The sequence below is a fragment of the Papilio machaon genome, chromosome W, assembly GCF_912999745.1.
Source record: "Papilio machaon chromosome W, ilPapMach1.1, whole genome shotgun sequence".
Classification (NCBI taxonomy): domain Eukaryota; kingdom Metazoa; phylum Arthropoda; class Insecta; order Lepidoptera; family Papilionidae; genus Papilio; species Papilio machaon.
The window spans coordinates 2,573,243-2,588,660 of record NC_060015.1 but is presented as its reverse complement, the minus strand read 5'-3'; the positions used below and the strand labels follow the sequence as shown (position 1 = coordinate 2,588,660).

Below are 15,418 nucleotides of genomic sequence, written 5' to 3'. Positions count from 1 at the left end.
TATAATCTCACTAATCCGGCACTTCGATAGATCGGCACGTCCAATAATCCAGCACCTTCCGCCCACGCCTCCCTTTCCCCTCTATACCTGTGCGCTTTGCTCGCACAGGGGGAAAGGAGGCGTGGGTGGAGGGTGCCTGTGATTATTTCAAAACTAGTTAATTACATATTTGCCTACATGTTAATTCAATTGTTCCATAATACATTATAAACATTTATTCTCTCTATGAAATGCTTTATTTTATTTATTACCGATGACTTTTTCAGTATAACCCAGTAATCCGAACATTCCAATAATCCGGCAGCCTTCGGTTTTTAATAGTGCCGGATTAATGAGATTACACTGTATTTTGTGATGAAATTTTGTTTAAATGAGAATCACTTTCATGTACCATCTACCATCCTAGCCATTGCAGAGATGTACTCACACTACCTGTTGAATGAGACAAGCGGTTTGTGACAACGTGTAGAAAGCTGGCAAATATCACAATTGGTGTTGTGTTGTGCTCTTATTTATTCTGCTGCTGCTCATTCTCTATGTACCCTTATTTAATAAATCGAAATTAGAAGCGAATGCAAATAGCATTTACGAGCTCATACAAACTTGGTAAAAAATACTATATGCAATGCATACTATTTTATGCATGATTGTATATACAATGGTGATCATAATTATGTTTTATCAATTATTACTGCATCATATAACTTAAAAACTGATTTTCAGCTAGGCTAAACCACTTTACCTTTGAATGTGCCTTCTAATGATTATGCTAAAGTTGTATCATGTAAACTATTGGAAGATAACTATTATTGTATTAATATTAAAAGATTAAAAATAATTCTCACCGGTTGCGGCGCTGGTGGCGGCCTTGTGGCTCGGTGCTCGGTCTCGGTCTCTCTTCTGGTTCGGGGTTAGGGGCAGGATCAGCTCGAACCGTTGGCGCCACGGAAATGATCGGGAGCCTGCGAACTCTAGGGCCGGAATGACGTCTTCCATTAAAACGGAAATCAGTGCCGGTTCCGACGCTGTTGGGGACAACGTTTTCTTCATCGGATTGCACCGATTGAGGTTCCTCGTCTTCTTCCTCCTCCACATTATCTTCCTCGTTTTCCAAGAATCCGATGGGACTACAAGCGAAGTCCTCTTCTGTGGGAGTCGTCTGCGTCTCTGCGTCTTGTGGCATATCGGTATTTATACCCACCGAAGACGAGGTGGGCGCGGTGCTATTCGTTATATATTCGGTGAGAGCTTGTATAATGGAGTCCGTTAGAGGGTTACTGGTATCAGACAAATTTATAGCATTCGAATAACCGATTTGTTCGGCTAAATCGGGAGGCAGAAAAGGCCATGCCGTCGAAGGCGGCGGCATGGGACCCGTCGGGGGTTGTGTGATTTGAGACAGTGGCACCAGCGAAGGCAGTACGGGCCTGTTTGTGGGTCTCGTGTTTACTGTAGGTTGTGTGGTTTGTGCGGTTTGTGCGGTTTGTGTCGGTGACATAGTCGGCTGGGGGCCTACTGTAGGTCGCATGGAGGAAAATGATATCGGCTGCGAGAGGGGTGATCCTCGTTCCGGCGGTGTATGCATTTGGCGCATATCCGATAGTGTCCCAAACTCTTGCGACCGCCTCGGCTCTTCAACGCCTGACTCTCGCGATTCGAGGTTTTGGCGTTGCGCCTTTTGGGAAAAAAAGGAAATGAATCCGATTAAATTCAACATTACTTTGACAATATCTCTGCAATGGATTGACAATAGTATTAATAATTACTAAACTGTTACACAATAACATACTATCAGATATCTTTCGGGCGAACCTTGAATGGGTATAATTAATCGGAGCGACCGTGCCATTTATTTTATTATAATTTTCAAAACAAAGTCCGTTTATTATGTACTTTAATTTTTTTAAAGATGTTTAAAGATAATAGTCGTACCATGCTGTATTCAGACAACATATGCAGGTGCATGCGGAGGCTGTGGTACGAGGCGTACACTGGTGTTACGTTCATCCGGTTGAATATCTCATGTGCCAATGTGGTCAAATATAACGTAGTGTTCTCATCGACCCCATCCAATAACTGGTTCTGAAATTAAAAATAAAATAGTCAAATGTTCAACCGAATTTATTTATTACACTTCTTTCTGATCATCGTTTCTAAATTGTGACCTGCAAGGATATAATGAAAAAAATAACCCAATTCGACGTATCAAATTTAGAGAAATGTGACAATGCAATTGACATACAAACGAACACTTTCACCGATCAAATAATAAATATAAAGTTTTGCTTACGAGGAAATGTCGATGGACAGATTGCAAGCCGCGTTCACTGTTGGTGCAGCACATAATGAGACCAAGAAGATCGCGATGCAATTCTCCAATGTACGCGTAGAATTCAGCAGGCATCATGTAAGTATGTCTGGGTGACATAATGGTCGTAACCAAACGCGGTAGCCGACTATTAAAGAAGTTAGTCAAAGTGCGGTATAAATCAACATCAGGTCGCATATAACAGCGGACACGGTAGCCGGAATTCTAGAAAAAAAAAACAAAAATTGATGACTGTCAAAATAAGCACTCACTATTTTTTTCGTTCTTCGTTTCATCAGTGGAAACCAACGGTTAAAACAGTAAAAACTTACCATGTCCATAAGATCCTCAATAAAGTTCCTGTTTCTATTCAAGATATATTCGGTCATAACCACGAATGGGTTCGGGGCTTCAGAGGCGCGGGATTCTTGTAGAATCTGTCTTACAAATGTTAGAATATGACGATGTACATGATTGTACTCATCCGGTGTTATCGGTGCCTCCGTTGAATTTGGGTGCATAAGTCCTGGCATAAACGCCTGTCTTGCCTGCAAAAATATTATATATTAAGATCTATTCCATTAATAAATACATCTCTTATGAATAACTTTCATTATCGGGTTTATAAAAAAAAATTAAAAAATTCCATTCATTTCTGTTACACAGAAATACTTTGGTTTAGATTTTACATTGCGTAAAATTTTCAAATGTAAATGTCAAAATTCAAATGTTCAAATGACAACGTAGACGTCTGATGACATTTGATAAAAATTACCGTTACCATGAAAACCATCTTTGCTGCTATTGGCATGCAATTTTGGTCCCTTTTTTGTATATTTTTTTACAATTTACTCAACCTAAGTTTAATTGCTTGATAATAAATAAACTAATGCATGTCGTAAACATAAGACTTTTTATTACTAATAGAATTTTTTAAAACACATGCCATGACTTTTGTTTTACTAACATCTTACTAATTATAAATGCGAATGTTTAGATGTATGGATGTTTGTTTGAAGATATCTCCGTAACAGCTGACCGTATCTTGATGAAATTTGTCACAGATATAGAACATAATCTGGAAAAACATATAGACTACTTATTAAGTTTTTTTTTTTATGTTATAATAAAAATAAAAGATATAACTTACAACAGCCACCAAATAGGCATTAATATAGGCCAAACTCGAAGACCGGCTGAGCAACAGATGCTCCATGATCGTGAACTGCGACTGTAAATTAATAAATATTAGAACTGCAATATTAAAAACATCCAATATATTTATTATACCAGCTGCTGTTCGCAGAGCTAAAAGTTAATCTAACTGATGTCGGTCTAATTTTTTACAATCTTGTCAGACCCAACTTCAATTGTGGAGATATGATGATGCCAACTTGTTTATTTTAAGATAAAAAAGGCACTATGGGATAGACATGTCCTAAAAGGACGAAAATCCCAACAAAACAGATAAAAAAATTATTAAATCCAACTTTTAACTGTAATGGTTCACTTTACTATTTTCTAACCAACGCTGAAATTAAGTACACTAACATCTTTCATACATATTATGTATTTAATTTTTCATTAATATTATATACAAGCTTTTACCCGCGACTCCGTCCGCGCGGAATAAAAAAAATGCACACAAGATAAAAAAAGTTCCTATGTCCATCTTCTAGTTCTAAGCTACCTCCCCATCAATTTTCAGGTAAATCAGTTCGACCGATCTTGAGTTATAAATAGTGTAACTAACACGACTTTCTTTTATATATATATAGATATATAGATAAGAATAGCTAATATTATGCTAGAAAAAGTAATTTACGAGAAATATTTTCAGTAATTCGTGGATTTATCTATGATTATTGCTTTGAATGAGATAAAATAAAAAAAAGGAAACTTACGTTACTAAGACGGCATCCGCGCTGCTCAAGATGACGTATGTTTTGAGAAGCCAAGTGTTCGTTGCGCATGCGCACCATCAGTTCCATCTGCTCTCGCTGTTCACTGTCAAAGATAAAAAATCTTGAGAGGTGTGTTGGGACACCCGGATGGAACGAAATTCCTTTCGATTAATTAGTGAAGGAACCAATGTTTATTCTATGAATAAAAAACTTAAGTCTTCACAAGAAGTACATTTTATTTGTATGAATTTTCGTTATATATTGTCACGTCGTTGCCATGGTGAAGTAGCGCTCATTCGTCTATAGCAAAAAGTGTCGTGACAACTTTTCGTAAGAATTTTTTCCGTTTAGCCTTCTTTCACAACGCGCGATAAGGAACTTCGTTCCAATAATAATTAATATACAAAATTCTAAATAAATTACGAACGTTAAAATCATTTATTTTAGGTAACAAATACAAAAAAAATTATAAAATTAAAATATTTGAGTTTTCAAACATTGTCACATTTAACATTGATTAATTAGATAATAAAAATTAATTTTTTCTGTGCAACCGAACCATGTTGGAACATCCTAGTTATTTTTAAGTTATCTATATTTTTATAATGTGTTAAATTACTTAGCGTTAGCCCTCTGACGAAGCCTGATACTCTCACAGGGTAGGAACCGATCATATGACGTGTTGACTCCAGACCCCAGCGCGTTTGAAATCGCGCGGCTCAGCGCTTCTGTAAAACAACACTTAAATTATTAAACCTTATTAAGATTTTAATTTCAATAGTTTTTCTATGTCGATATCTTAAACTTGCTGTCATAGTAATATAATGTAAATTAAATTATTGATTAACAAAAAAAAAAAAAAAGAAAACTCGCCAGCTTCATCGTTTTGAAGAACATGAGGTTGTTGATTGGTCTGCTGTCCGGACTGGTTCTGCTGTCCGGACTGGTTCTGCTGTCCGGACTGGTTCTGCTGTCCGGACTGGTTCTGCTGTCCGGACTGGGTCTGCTGAGCAGATTGAGCATGTTGAGCGGGACCGGTCTGCTGGGTCTCCTGCTCGGTAGTGCTATCTGCCTCAAGAGCGACTTGGGCTGGTTCTTCAGACGGCTCCGTCTCTATGGCATTATGAGAAACGATACGAACTGGAACGGATGCAGAAACAGGTTCCTGGGTAACAGATTGCGGCTGTTGTTGGCGCGGCTGTTGCTGCTGTTCAGGCTGCTGCTGCGCATGCTGTTGTTGCTGTTCAGGCTGCTGCTGCGCATGCTGTTGTTGCTGTTCAGGCTGCTGCTGCGCATGCTGTTGTTGCTGCTGCTGCGCATGCTGTTGTTGCTGCTGCTGCGCGTGCTGTTGTTGCTGCTGCTGATATTGTTGCATCTGCTGCTGCGGAATGCCACCTTCAATGCTATGTTCAATAACGGTGGAAACAATCGTGTGTATGAACTCGGCGGTGGGAGCTGGACCCCACGGCATCTGCGCAGCGAAAACTGTAACAAAAAAAAAGATAATTAAATCTGTCTACAGAAATCCAGATTTGTATTTTTTTACTGTTCAGACTCAAGAGGGTAATATTGTTGAAATTTGTATTTGTATGTTAATTCCGTTGTCTATGATTGTCATTCAAATCGTATTAAAGATATTTCCGTTTGTATTAAATGTATCTTTTGTACCTTGGCCATCGCCCTGTATCGGGATCTGATTGATGGGAGCGCTGATGATGTGTCCCGCCGCCACGGCTTCAGCTGGGATCTCCTCCATGCTCATCACCACCTCCACACTATTTTGGTGTCCGAGGCCGCGGAAAATGTTTTCGAAATCTATATACATAAAAAAATCTTTTATCATTTGATACATACAAACTGAATCTTGTATGAAATTAACTATTAAGTTCTACATAAAAAATGCTCGCTTTAATCTATTTTTCTTTTATATTTTACTTCATTAAGTTATTAATCATGCTAATGCAAATTCAAGAAACGCTTTTCATTGTTTTTTTTTACATTTGAAAAATTTTAAATAGAAGATTTCACCTATAAAGACGGTCTCGATAAAAATTAAGTAAAAATCTAGTATATTATTCATACAAAAGAATGTTTGATTTCGCTTCTACTTCGCTTCGACTTCGCTGCGATTTCGCTTCAACTTCGCTTCGAACCAAGCGGTTCCACTAAATGCTATACCACTTACCGATGTACACTTGTCGTCGATTCGCGTCATCGGTAGCTTGTTGCGATTGTTGTTGCGACTGCTGCGACTGCGACTGGTCTGCGGAAGTGCCGCTATCATCAGATGCAGTACCAGAGTTTCCGGTGCCAGGTGCCGCCGTCGGCTGCGCTGCTCCAGTTCCCGGAGGACCACCCTGGGGCGCCCATCCGGCTTGATTGTTCGTACGAGGAGATTGGACCACATTGATCACCGCCTGCAAAAAATTAAAAACATTCAGAATTCACATATAAATTAGTAATTTGAAAGATATAAAGGAAGATATTTTATTGTACTATTATCTATATTTGGTGGTGGGTAATACATAAATTGTAATAGAATTCCACTGCCGTGAGGCTTGTATTACTAGGTACTGTATTGTCTAACAGTGGAAATCCTTCCTTAGAAATATTACAAAATATAATATTATGTAAACTTACATGGACAGGCATTGTTGCATGCATAGTTGCCATCTCTGAAGTGAGCTGCGGTATTCGCGGCGAAAGGTCGAGTGTTATATCGCTGATTGCGTGGTACGCGTGCGAAAAGCTGTGCATTATAGCGCACGTCAGCTCAATTGTACGCCTCTGAGTTGCCTTCTCTGCCTCGCTATAGACTGGGGGCTGCACAAATATACATTCAGTAAAAAAAAAGTACAGTATTGACATGACACGTTGTTGACAAGAGTGCTCTTACCGCTGACGTGCCAACTCAAATTTCGGTTATTTATTAAGTTTTATTGATACTATTTGACAAGGATGTAATGGCAGTTCGAAAATATGTGAACTAACCAAAGAAAGAGCGGCACCTGAACTGTTTAATGTTGCCATTTTCACAATTTCGAAATTCCATAAAAAAAAGCACGATGTTAAGACATGTAGGTTAATTTCCTAATTTATTTGAATGTATCAATTTAAATAGGACGTAATTACTACGAGACTTCAATTGCAACATAGAGTAATATCTGAAGAAGTTAAGTAATTTTTGCTCACTGGTAACCCTTAAAACTTGTATACACTTGTCAATATCAAAAAAGCTGTCATAAAATCCATTTGTGACTTCCATTTGGCACAGTCCTGTCACATATTATATATACTCACAACAGTGCGATTGGAAACCATCAGAAGGTCCATGTACATCGCGCGGTATCTGGCGAAACGCAGATTCAGCACCTCCAACTCCTCCATCAGATTAGCCAAGTCCCTGGGGTAGGGACCTGAGGGTTGTAATCCGTGTCTCGGCCTGTTTAATCAAAATGCACATCTATAATATATAAAAGAAAATCGTGTTAGTTACACTATTTATAACTCAAGAACGGCTGAATCGATTTGACTGAAAATTGGTGGGCAGGTAGCTTAGAACCAGGAAACGGACATAGGATAATTTTTACCCCGTTTTCTATTTTTTATTCCACGCGGACGGAGTCGCGGGTAAAAGCTAGTATTATATAAATTACTGTTTTGTTCCACATATATCATATTGTACACTTTTTCAAAGAATTTTTTTTCATATTTCTTTTCACTGCCTTACAGGTAAATAAAGAAGAAAAGAAGTAGAGATCCTGTCTTCTGTGTGGTTTATATGACACATACATTTTAAATTGAAATAAACTCACCCATAATTGAAATTGTCCGCTCTAGTAACGACACCTACAATGTCATCAGCATGCCGTTGGAAATGTGGCGTGTCCTACAAAATAATAATATAATTTTTGTCATAAAACCAAATAAAATACATACATAGTAATAAACTAAACAGAGTCCAACTGACTGTACATATCTACAAAATTATTACTGTATTATTTTTAAGGCATAATCTTAAACGCTTATTTCTTCCAAAATGTCTTTATGTTATTGTCGAAGCACTAGAATAAAATCACATTATTGTCTAATACTGTCTCTTTTAATAATATTATAAATGCGTATGTTTAGATGGATGGATAGATTTTAGTTTGAAGGTATCTCCGTAACGGCTCAACGGATCTTGATGTAGAACATAGTCTGGAAGAACACATAGGCTACTTATTACGTTTCTTTTTCTTTGATGCGGACGGAGTCGCGGGCGACAGCTATTGTTACTATAAAAGTATTAATGCAATCTTATTCTATGCTAAATTACCCCGAGAAGCGAGCTGGGGATATGTTCGAATGCGCCAATGGCCTCGATGTCGTCTTCGTTTAGTGCTGGATTAGCTCGGCCGCCCGATCTACCGCTAGAGGTGGATGGCCCCGGCTGTTCTTCTTCATTAGTTAGAATGTGCTGCGAATATAAAATTGATCTTACCTCATGTGAATAAAAAATTTAAAACAATTATCATTTTGTGAAATATAAAAGTAACATGATGAATGAAGGAAAAAATTATGTAGCTGTTGTGTATGCGTTTGCACAGCGCATGTTTCTGAACTGGCGGCTACGCCCGCCGTCAATGTGACAACACTTTGAATAAACAGTCTGCGCTAAGCAAGCAATCGTTTCATTACTCCAAATACGTAACAGTGGCGACGAGTGAGCGAAATACCCACTTTTGAAAAAAAAAAAAAACCAAAATGTTAGTAACACATTTTGGTGTTTTATCGTGCTTTGATCACAGTGAGCAAATGTGGAAGACGTATAAAAATCGCATAACGCAGTGGTTTATCGCGAACGACATGAACCATTTAACCGATGCGACGGGAGTTAAACGACGAGCTATACTGCTTAATGCGCTCTCCGAGGGGACATACAAGTTAGCAGCAGACCTAGCACTACCCAAAGAACTCAACGAGGTGCCCTACGAAGATATTCTAGGACTCCTAGATGCATATTTCACTCCGAAACGCGTCGGCTTCGGCGAGCGGTACAATTTTTACGCTGCAGTTCAGCAACCCGCGGAGACGTTTATGCAATGGGCGGCTCGTCTAAGGGGTCTCACGGCTAATTGTGGCTTCAGCAACCTAGAAGAAGTTCTCCGAGACCGCTTCATCATGGTGATGCTGCCGGGGCTCGAGAAAGAAGAAATCTTTGGCAAGGATCTGAGTGGCCTGACCCTGGCTAGAGTGGTGGAGCTGGCCGAGAACATATGATGCGCGCGAGCGGGAGCCGCCTGCGCAGCCGCTGCGACCAGCGTCGTCGTCGCCGCGCCTACAGAAGTATTGTGTAAAACAGGACAGCCGAACAAAAGTGAACTAAGCGTGAGTGAGAGTAGGTCGGAAAAAGTACAATGTTCCGTGTGTGGATATTTTAACCACAGGACGTCAGAGTGTCGTTTTGTTAATTATACGTGCAAAAAGTGTAAACAAACAGGGCACCTCCGACGTATGTGCAAGAAGGTGAACCTGGTGACGTCAGCCGTGACGAGGGGAACGGACGAGAACGATGACGATGGTGAGTTGTATCATATCCGTTCTTTTAGGGGTGAACCTATGGTGGAGTGCGTTAGGTTAAACGGGGTAACTTTAAAATTTGAAATTGACAGCGGGTCCGCTGTAACGGTCATCTCCGATATTACATGGAGACGGCATTTTCATAAGGTGTCTTTATCTCCGTCAAATAAAAAGTTAATGGGGTACACGGGCGAAAGAATACATTGTTTAGGTGTTATGCGCGATTCAAAAATGTTATTCGGTGGGGTTAACCGCGCTATAGACGTATATGTAGTACGTGGTGGTGGCCCGGCACTTCTCGGCAGGGATTTTATCTCAAAATTTAATTTAGAACTAGCGCCGGTTAAATATTGTGATTCATCGCTTTCAATAGAACAACTTCAGGCTCGTTTTTCCAAAACGTTCGCGGACACTTTAGGTTCTTTCAAGAAATATAAAATAACATTATTTTTGAAAGAAAATTCCAAGCCAATTTTCTTTAAGGCGCGACCTATTGTATTCGCTCTAAGGGAAAAAGTTACCGATGAGCTAAATAGGTTAGTCGATCTAGGTGTCCTAAAACCGGTCGACTATTCCGAGTATGCGTCCCCTATAGCGCCAGTTTTAAAAAGAAATGGCTCCGTGAGAATATGCGCCGACTACTCGGTTACTATCAACAAACAGTTAGTAGTCGAGCAATTTCCCCTACCGACGGTGCATGAGCTGTTTTCGATCATCGGGGGTTTTTACATTAAAATTTTACATTTAACTTACAATTTACATTGGTTTATTCTATATTTACACAATATAACTCGTCTCTTAATTATAATTTATACACACAACGTTTATTACTTCTTACAAATATTTTCATTACTTTCCTTTAACTATTATAGTAGCTGTGTGTCACACATATGTTACTTTTCGTTATTAATATTTACTTTAACATGTATTAAAAAATGGTTAACTTAAACAGCTTAAATATTTATTACCAGAATGTGAGGGGATTGCGTACTAAATCTCATTCATTTCTTTCTAGGGTTCTCCAATCTAATTATGATATTATTTGTCTAACAGAAACTTGGTTAACGGCAGATTTTGATAGCGCGGAGTATTTTTTCAGCAACTATAATGTTTACAGAAGGGATCGCTGTAACGCCGGGGAGGGAGTGAGGGGCGGGGGTGTATTGATAGCGGTGCGTAACGGCCTGTCCGCGCGGCGGCGGGATGAGTGGATCTCAGCACCCGACGCCGAGGAGCTGTGGCTTACTATTGAGCTAGGCCCGGCCACGATAAACACTCAGCGCGCGCGCCGCCGCGACGCCGCCTCCCCCCCGTCCGCCGCTTCCGCACCCCGCGCCCCTTTACACAACTCCGCCGCCCGCACACCCTGCGCCGCGGTGCCCCCCGCCGCCGCGCACGCGCCCCGCTTTTCTGACAACTGTCGGCCGTGTAGTCGTAGTAATTCATTACGATCGCTTCACATTGCTTGCAGTTATTTCCCGCATAATAATGCCCATTTACAATCCTTACAAACATTTTTTGATAACGTTTACGATATAACACATGAAATCGATGCAAACAACATTTTCCTAATTTTGGGTGACTATAATATATCCCAGGCGTCTTGGTCTATAAACGAGTATTCACAAATTAGTTTAATCAATGTTAACAATTGTAATAAAGTTGCACTTCTGAGTGATTTTATGAATCTTTGCCATATGTCACAATATAACGGTTGTCATAACTCTAACGGGCGCATCCTCGACCTCGTCTTGAGCGACCACGATGTTAGTGTCTCTGCGTGCACCTCGCCCCTCACCCCGGAGGACCCCCATCATAAGTCTTTAGAAATAGAACTAAACCTTTCCAACCCTATTCACATAAAGGACATTGATCGTTTTAAATATTTATATCACTCTGCTGATTTTGAAGGATTAAGAAAGGGCTTAACAGACATTGATTGGGCTCATGATCTTCAGAATTTAAATACGGAGGATGCAGTTTCCTATTTTTATTGTGTATTGTATGAGTTAATAGAATCATTTGTACCTAAAAAACCGTGTAAAAATAATAATAAATATCCACAATGGTATTCTCGACCTCTTTTAAAACTTATGCGCGAAAAGTCAAGGGTCCATAGGAAGTGGAAGCTTTACAAGATTTATTTAGATTTAGAAGAATTTAAGTTCTTACGCAAAAGGGTAAAGTCACTAGAATCATATTCAATGTTGCCTTGGCTCCTTAACTAGTGAAAACTGTATTTAAGGAGCAAAGGACTTCCCTTATGTGAAATTACATTGTTCTTAGTGAAAATTATAGATTTAATTAATTCAAACAATAATTTAGAATAAACAATCAAAAATGTCTATTTTCCTTTCCCGTGTTTATTGTTATTATTACTATTTTTGTTCCGTGGGTGTTTAAGTGTGTGTGTATGCATAAGTGTGTTTCTGAATGTGGCTGGTGTGTATGTGTGTGTGTGTGTGTGTGTGCGTGTGTGTGTGTGTGTGTGTGTGTGTGTGTGTGCGTGTGTGTGTGTGCGTGTGTGTGTGTGCGTGCGAGTGTGTGTGTATGCTGTGTGGGTGTATTGCGTGTGATATATCTATAAGTGCATGTTGCTGTAATATTCTAGACATGAAATTGAAACAAATTTTCACAGGTATTGTAATATTTCTAAAAAGAAGCTGCTAATTTGTTACAATATCAGATTTAATGATTTGATTCAATGAATTAGGTTAGGTTTCATTTTATTTTATCTCATTAAATTTCATTTTCATTTCTTATCAATAAAAATAATCTACTGAAGACTTGGCCGTTTGGGCATAGTTCCCTTTGCCTACTCAGAATGGGTGAAGAAAACAGAAAAAAATATCTGTTTGTATTCTTTTACGGTTGGCGCCATTTTCCAAACATTTTAGTTAGTTGAGTTTATTGTGTTTTTATTCTATTAAATTGCTTCATTTTTTCGCAACTATATCAAAAATAGTTGTTTAGTACACGTGCGAAACTTGTTCCAAGTGTCAACCCTCACCTTCGGCTGCGCCTCGGCTCGGTTAGACATTTGTCGGAACTCTTTGCAATGACAGGCTTTCCGCACTCGTAATGAAATATACTATAATGCATTCATACTTGTCTCCAATACTAATGTGTTATAGAATGTACAGTCAAATTACTATTTTAAACAAGTGTCGCCACATAAGTGTGAAATTAGTATGAATAATTTTGGTATGGTTAACTGTTAACGATTAACTTTAACTTGCGTTAAATTTTCGAGAATTTAACACTTTAACGAAGACGAACTTTAACGAATTAACGAAGTTAATTTTTTAATTAACGAATTAACGATTAACGAAGTTAACTTTTCGATTAACTGTGCCCACCTGTGATTATATGTATAAGAAGTAAGCCTATTTAAGACTAACATTTAGACATTCAGAAATTTACAAGTAGACAAGGAATTTACAAATGGTGGTTTATGACATAAGGATAAGTAATAGATGTCAGATAAATATTGGCAATCATTTGAAAACACAGGCATTATACATTTATTTATTGTTATCAATACTGATTTTGACTAAAAGTTTAAGATAATACCCATTTACTATAGATTTTTACCTGTATTGAAATGATGTGAAGTAGAAGGTTGGTTTCCGACATCAACTAAACTTGGTCCCATATGCTGCTATCTGATGTTCCTAAGAAATTCAAAACTTGTTTTAACACATGAAATACTAAACATTGACAAATATTTAAAGTTACTTAACTTTAAAATTAGTTAAAAGTAATTTAATTTATTGCGTGTGTAAGAAGCAAACAAGGCTTCTTGCATATAAATATTTCAAATTTGTCTTGTTTTTGATAAATAACACCAAACTCACCATGTAAATGAAGTGATGGAACGGCCAATGCATTTAACCGTTTATTACGGTTTCGATCTTTCGCAGTAAAATGTATGTCGCAAACTAACTTTTTCGAGTAATAATCATAATCAACTGGAGTTTCCAGTTTCCCACCAACAAGATTGACCCAAGCCCTAAAACGCTCAGGAAACTTATCAGCATGAGGAAAACGATGCATTGGGACACCTGGAATTGAAAATAAACAAGAGTTGTGCAAGATTGATGATTTGATAGCTTATTATTTGTTATCTTGACAAACTGGTATGAAAGAATTGTATAACACTATTGTTTTTCTACAAAATATCATCAATACAACTGTTCTCAATGGCATTTAACATAGTCGTATAATAAACACGTGTCTTTATCCAAAAGCATAATATTTCTGCGAAAGATATAAGGTTTTTTTTTAAATAAATTGTACTTTCGTGCAACTGGCATAATATGTGTAAGATTATAGAAAATACTATAAGTATAATTAATGGCTCATGGAGATACATTTCTGCCAATATTAAAAAACTGAACTTACCACTGAAAGCGCATCCAAATGAACACAGTTTGGGCATTTTCAAAATGAACGTTGAATTAAACTTTTAACAACACAAATAGCGTCCTTTCGCGATGTTGTTGAACTCAATCCAGGGTGCACAATCTTAGTACTAAACAATAAGTATAAGGATCAATAATTACAAAACTTGCGTACAGATGGCGCTGTCGAAAAAGTTAATATGAAGAAATGTTAGATGTCGCTGTAATTAAAAAAGCAAAAGTTAAAGCCATCTTATCTGTGATCTCAGATGAAGAATTATATAGATATGGCATGCGCGTTCACCCGTAAGGGACAGATAGAGAGTACTATAGACTATACCTATATATAAGTGAGAGGATTGGGGTTACCAGTTATTTGTTTTGTCCCGAAAATGAATAATTACGATATAATTTAATATAGACCAATTTATAAATTCCCAATTAAATTGTAATTAATAAACGTAATAAATATAAAAAACAATGCGTAATTTTTGTTTATGTGACTAAGATTACATAAACAGATTTTTTTAGTAATACTTAGTCAGGTCATAAATTCTGTTACATGTTTAATATAAAATAATTGAAACAAGTTTATTCATTATGTGACCATTTATATACCAAAATGAACTTAACAAAACATAGATTCTTATGACACTAAAGTTTATTCAAAATGACATCCGTGATTTTGAATACAGGCCTTCAATCTGCTCGGCCAGTCGTCTATCACAGCACGAACGAGGTCCATGTCAATATCGGCGGCTGCCTTAATCAAGGATGTCTTGAGTGACTCCAAAAAAAGAATTTCCCGATATTTTTTTCCCGCGTACTGCTTCAACAAAGCGCGGCATCTCTTCAGTCTTAGGTCCATTAGACGAGCATTCAAATGATGTCCTATTTTTCTTCGATATGCACGAAGCCCTAAGTCTTCATAAAAAGCTACAAAAAACATACCAATATTATAGTCATATAATTTTAAATTACTCTGTATATCATTACAGTGAACACTACATGTAAAACTACTTAATATTAAACTATTTTGATTGTAATTTCTAAGAAACAAAATTTACATGGGACAGATTAAAAAGCATACTCTTTAAAATCAACGGGATAAGAAAGTATCAAATATTTAAAAACACAGCATATACCAGAATTAAAAACTTCTTTTGAAATCTGTTGAAAATAGTATAAAAAATGTGAATTGTTTCATTTATATACATTATACATACTATAATTTATTTCCC

At 37.8% G+C, this 15,418-nt stretch overlaps 1 protein-coding gene across 1 annotated transcript; it reads right to left on the bottom strand.

The window, feature by feature from the left end:
- Positions 1-841: 841 nt before the first annotated feature.
- Positions 842-9,062, bottom strand: LOC106717023. The gene is made up of 15 exons (XM_045685454.1): positions 9,039-9,062; positions 8,531-8,671; positions 8,028-8,101; positions 7,513-7,654; positions 6,853-7,035; positions 6,398-6,629; positions 5,881-6,027; positions 5,086-5,697; positions 4,832-4,940; positions 4,213-4,315; positions 3,459-3,539; positions 2,641-2,856; positions 2,291-2,533; positions 1,933-2,082; positions 842-1,675 (listed from the first exon to the last, which is right to left on the bottom strand). The coding sequence occupies exons 1-15, from the start codon at positions 9,060-9,062 to the stop codon at positions 842-844; spliced, it is 3,291 nt and encodes a 1,096-aa protein (XP_045541410.1).
- Positions 9,063-15,418: the final 6,356 nt, after the last annotated feature.

Excerpts from the sequence above, each read along its gene's own strand:
- LOC106717023 (XM_045685454.1), bottom strand. The coding sequence starts at position 9,062 with ATGTCGTTCGCGATAAACCACTGC. Across the intron at positions 4,941-5,085 it reads TCTTCAAAACGATGAAGCTG|AAGCGCTGAGCCGCGCGATT; the intron begins GCGAGTTTTCTT and ends GTTGTTTTACAG. Across the intron at positions 2,083-2,290 it reads CTGTCCATCGACATTTCCTC|AACCAGTTATTGGATGGGGT; the intron begins GTAAGCAAAACT and ends TTTTAATTTCAG.